The sequence below is a fragment of the Rhagoletis pomonella genome, unplaced genomic scaffold (assembly GCF_013731165.1).
Source record: "Rhagoletis pomonella isolate Grant_MI unplaced genomic scaffold, Rhpom_1.0 Rhpom_scaffold_10209, whole genome shotgun sequence".
Classification (NCBI taxonomy): domain Eukaryota; kingdom Metazoa; phylum Arthropoda; class Insecta; order Diptera; family Tephritidae; genus Rhagoletis; species Rhagoletis pomonella.
In genome coordinates, this window is record NW_023468740.1 from 1 (window position 1) to 4,233 (window position 4,233).

Sequence of the window (4,233 nt, forward strand, 5' to 3'; positions counted from 1 at the left end):
TATGGTAATTGGAAAAATAATAGGGACAAAACGTTTTGACCAGTTTTGGCTATTTTTCTTTTGTTTGCTTAATGTTTATTGTTTTTGTTTTATAAAAATACAGCACATTATCTAACAAAAACCATATATGTAAGTTTTCTGCTATATAATTTTTCTACGAAGTTTGAAATTTGGACTTGTATGGGTTTTGTTAGATAATGAGCTGTATTTTTACAACAAAAAAATAATAAACATTAAACGAACAAAATAAGAATAGCCAAAACTGGGTAAAAAGTCGTGGGTCGATCATTTTTCACATGACTGTATGTATGAATGTGAGAAAAAAGAAAATAGTGAAAAACAAAATGAATTTAAATAAATGAAACTACTGCGAAAAGCATAGTAGAAACCTTTTGACTTACGGAAACTCATAGCAATGGCATTCCTAATAGCCGCCGCTGTTTGATCATTTTCGCCTACTCTTTTTGTGTGATTAGGTTGATTAGGCTGCGTCTTGCATCCACACGGAAGAAACTTCGTCTTATTATAATGTTGACGTTTTTGGGTGCTACCTGTAAACATCTCCCTATTTATCGGAAACGAGCTTTCAGCTGGCCGAAAGAATTTTCGATCACACGGCGACATTTGGACAGTCGATAATTAAATAGTTTTTCAGCAGCTGGCTGGTTAGCTACATATGGATACGGTTTCATCATGTGGCGCGATAAACGAAAGGCTGAATCGCCCATAAGTAGCACAAATATATTGATTCCGCCAATAAGCTCGCTATTTTGTACGAAAATATCGGCGCTTTCATGAAATTGTCTTAATGAACTTTTTTCAAATATATGGGTAGGAGTCATTATTTCTTCTAGTGGACCCAATGTTAATATACGTAAGTTTTGACCTGTAAATGCAAATACATACATAATTAAATAGTACATACTTATGTATATGCATGCGATCTGAGTAGCCAAAAATTGACCTGTGATCACAGCTCGCCAATAAAACAACGGAATACCATCCTTTGTAATTGTGGTAATCTACGGCATCCTCTTTTCTTGGCTGCACTTCAATGTGACAACCATCGATAGCTCCGAAGCATTGAGGAATTATTCTTTTGATTTCTCGTTGATTCGGGGGGTATGTATTAATGCAATCTGCAAGATTATCGCAAACTGCATGGCAAAAATTCGAAACAATTTCACCAACAGTACTACGGCCTACACCAAATAAACTAGAAACTGTTCTGTACTCTGCTGTAGAGCCCAATGAGAAAAGTGCTATAGCCACCCTCTTTTCGAGTGGAATGCAACGCCTCATATTGCTATCCATTTTCTCCATTCCTCGCACTTTCTCGCACACTTTTTGAAACGCCCGCCTATCAAGACGAAAGTTTTCCTTGAATCTGGCGTCGTCCATTGCACATACATCGTGCTCCTAAAATGTGCTACTGCGGTCCTTTAAGGGCACAGATAATGATTAAAAATTCGAATAAAAGTGCATTTTGTACTTACGAATTTCCAGAACCGTCGTGCGTCGGACTGAGCATTTGCAATCGCGGCTCGCAGGATCGTGTTACTGTTTATTAAAGCATTTAGTTTCGCCTTATTATTTATCAATTTTATTAATAGTAACTGAATTTTTTCACAAAATAAACTTTGATTTTTTACAAACAGCATAGCTGTCTTTAACAATATTTTTCTTCTATCCATTTTCACTTGGTAATTAGAGAAAACAAAAATTATTCAATATCAGCTGTCTAAATGCACAAGGCTGCCGTCTGTTAGGGTGAAATTTTAATTTGCATTTATGTTTATTAATTTAAATTAATTTTCTCCGTCTGTCTACCATATTAGCTGACTCTGAGTCAGAAGAAGCATTTAGTGACGCCAAGTCAGAAGCTTCGGTACAATTCAGTCTTAAAAGAAGTACTTCACTTCCTTCCTTTCACTTTAAAGATCTGCTAACTGTATCTTACGAGCCGTCAACAGCTACCAGTTCACCAAATATTTCGACAATTTTTAAAGAATTCTAAGACATGGCTACCTCTGAACAGAAGAAATCCTTTATTAGTCTTTGTGCCTCAATCATTAGGGAAAATTACAACGGCGATCCGCTAGTACTTGAATCGTTTATTGATAAAATTTATTTAATTGAAGATTTCGCAGACGAAAATTTAAATACAATTTTTATATCATTTTTGCAATCGAAGCTCGAAGGCAAGGCACGTGAAGCAATTCCAACCGAAGTTAATTCGGTTCTACAAATCAAAGATGCTTTGAGAAACAGAATAAAGCCAGAGAACTCAAAAGTTGTAGCTGGGAAAATTGCATCTTTACATGTCATAAACAACAATTGTACGGACAATTATAGCTAAATATTTTTCTACTTTAGATCTTTTTACTGGATTTCACCCCTTAGATGAGGATTCACGTGATATAACTTCTTTTAGCACAGACCGTGGAGCATCTCGATGGAAAGTATTGCCATTCGGTTTAAGTATAGCACCCAACTCATTCTCGCGAATGAGGAGTATAGCTTTTTCTGGTACAGTATATTTTGCTTTGCTGCCTTTGTGCTTAAGTGCACATTTAAAATGCGCATGGGAAAATTGCATGTTTACATGTCATAAAGAACAATTATACGGACAATTATCGCTAAATATTTTTCTACTTTGGATCTTTTTACTGGATTTCACCAAATCCCCTTACATGAGGATTCACGTGATGTAACTTCTTTTAGCACAGACCGTGGAGCATCTCGATGGAAAGTATTGCCATTCGGTTTAAGTATAGCACCCAACTCATTCTCGCGAATGATGAGTATAGCTTTTTCTGGTACAGTGTATTTTGCTTTGCTGCCTTTGTGCTTAAGTGCACATTTAAATGCCCATCAGCGGCATTATTCTTAACATATATAAGGAAACTGCTCCGATACATGCATTCAACATACGTGTACATTAGCCTTAGCATTACCTGCCTTAAAAATTTTCAACTATTATCAATTATCAAAGAAAATATTACGTTTACCTGAACTGGCTCTACACTTACACTAATTTTACAAGCTTTTATTTATTTTGCTCATCTCGCAGAACAACGAAAACGGCTATAATTTTATGTAGTTATATAGATAATTGGATGGCATTCGAAAAAACTTTCGCTTGCAGTAATTTCTACGTGGTAAGTGCTCCTCCATTATTTGGTTTCATAGGGACTCGGATACCTTCCTCATTGAAGTAGTAAAGAAAATTCGCTTAAGTGCTTTTCGGTTAAGCGCACGAGTTTTTTGTGCAAAGAAGGATGGGCAGCTAAGCAAAATATACTGTATTCCACCCAACGTAGCATTTTTATATGTAGATGACATTATTGTTATAGGCTGCAGTAAAGCACATCACATTAACAACTTAGCAAAAGTTTTCGACACTTGTCGAAACTTCAACCTAAAACTTTACCCAAATAAATGCAACTTTCTTCGGCCGGAAGTTATATTCCTGGGCCATAAATGTTCAGCCAAAGGTCTGTTGCCAGACGACTCCAAAATAAACGCTGTTAAAAAATATACAAAACCAAGTGATGAGGATCCGGCTCTACGTTCCCTAGCGTTTACTAATTATTATAGGCGGTTCATACCAAATTTTGCGTCTCTGGCAGTGCTTTTAAATAAATTTAGCAGGAAAAAAGTTAAACTTTATTGGGACAGTGTGTGCGACATAGCTTTTGAATCTTTAAAAGCAGCGTTAATTTCGCCAAAATTGCTACAATACCCAGACTTCACTAAACAATTTATTATTACGGACGATGCCTCGAAAGTGGGTGCGGTGCTATATTAAGCCAAAACCAGGGTGGATATGATTTGCCAATATGTTTCGCTTCAAAGGCATTTAACAATGTAGAACAGAAAAAAAACCAATAATTGAATTAGAACTTTTAGCAATCTACTTTGACATTAAACAATTTCGACCATACATTTATGGAACGAATTTTTTTGTAAAATCATATCACAGATCATTAGTATACCTATTCAATATGAAAGACCCCTCTTCAAAACTTTCAAGAATAAGGTTAGAACTAGCAGAATACAATTTTACTATTGAGTATATTAAAGGGAAATTAAATGTTGGCGCAGACGCGCTCTCATGTATAACGATAGACGAAATAAGGGAATCAACGAAAAGTATTTTGGCAGTACAGACGAGATCAATGACTAGCCGAAAAAATTACAAAATGATACAAAATACAGCTAATAACGAAG

The 4,233-nt window shown here is 35.7% G+C and overlaps 1 protein-coding gene across 1 annotated transcript; it reads right to left on the minus strand.

The window, feature by feature from the left end:
- Positions 1-401: 401 nt before the first annotated feature.
- LOC118756417 lies at positions 402-1,401 on the minus strand (the record flags this gene model as incomplete). Its single annotated transcript, XM_036491183.1, has 2 exons — positions 1,001-1,401; positions 402-565 (listed from the first exon to the last, which is right to left on the minus strand). Coding segments are annotated over exons 1-2 (565 nt in total), but the record flags the coding sequence as incomplete, so codon positions are not given.
- Positions 1,402-4,233: the final 2,832 nt, after the last annotated feature.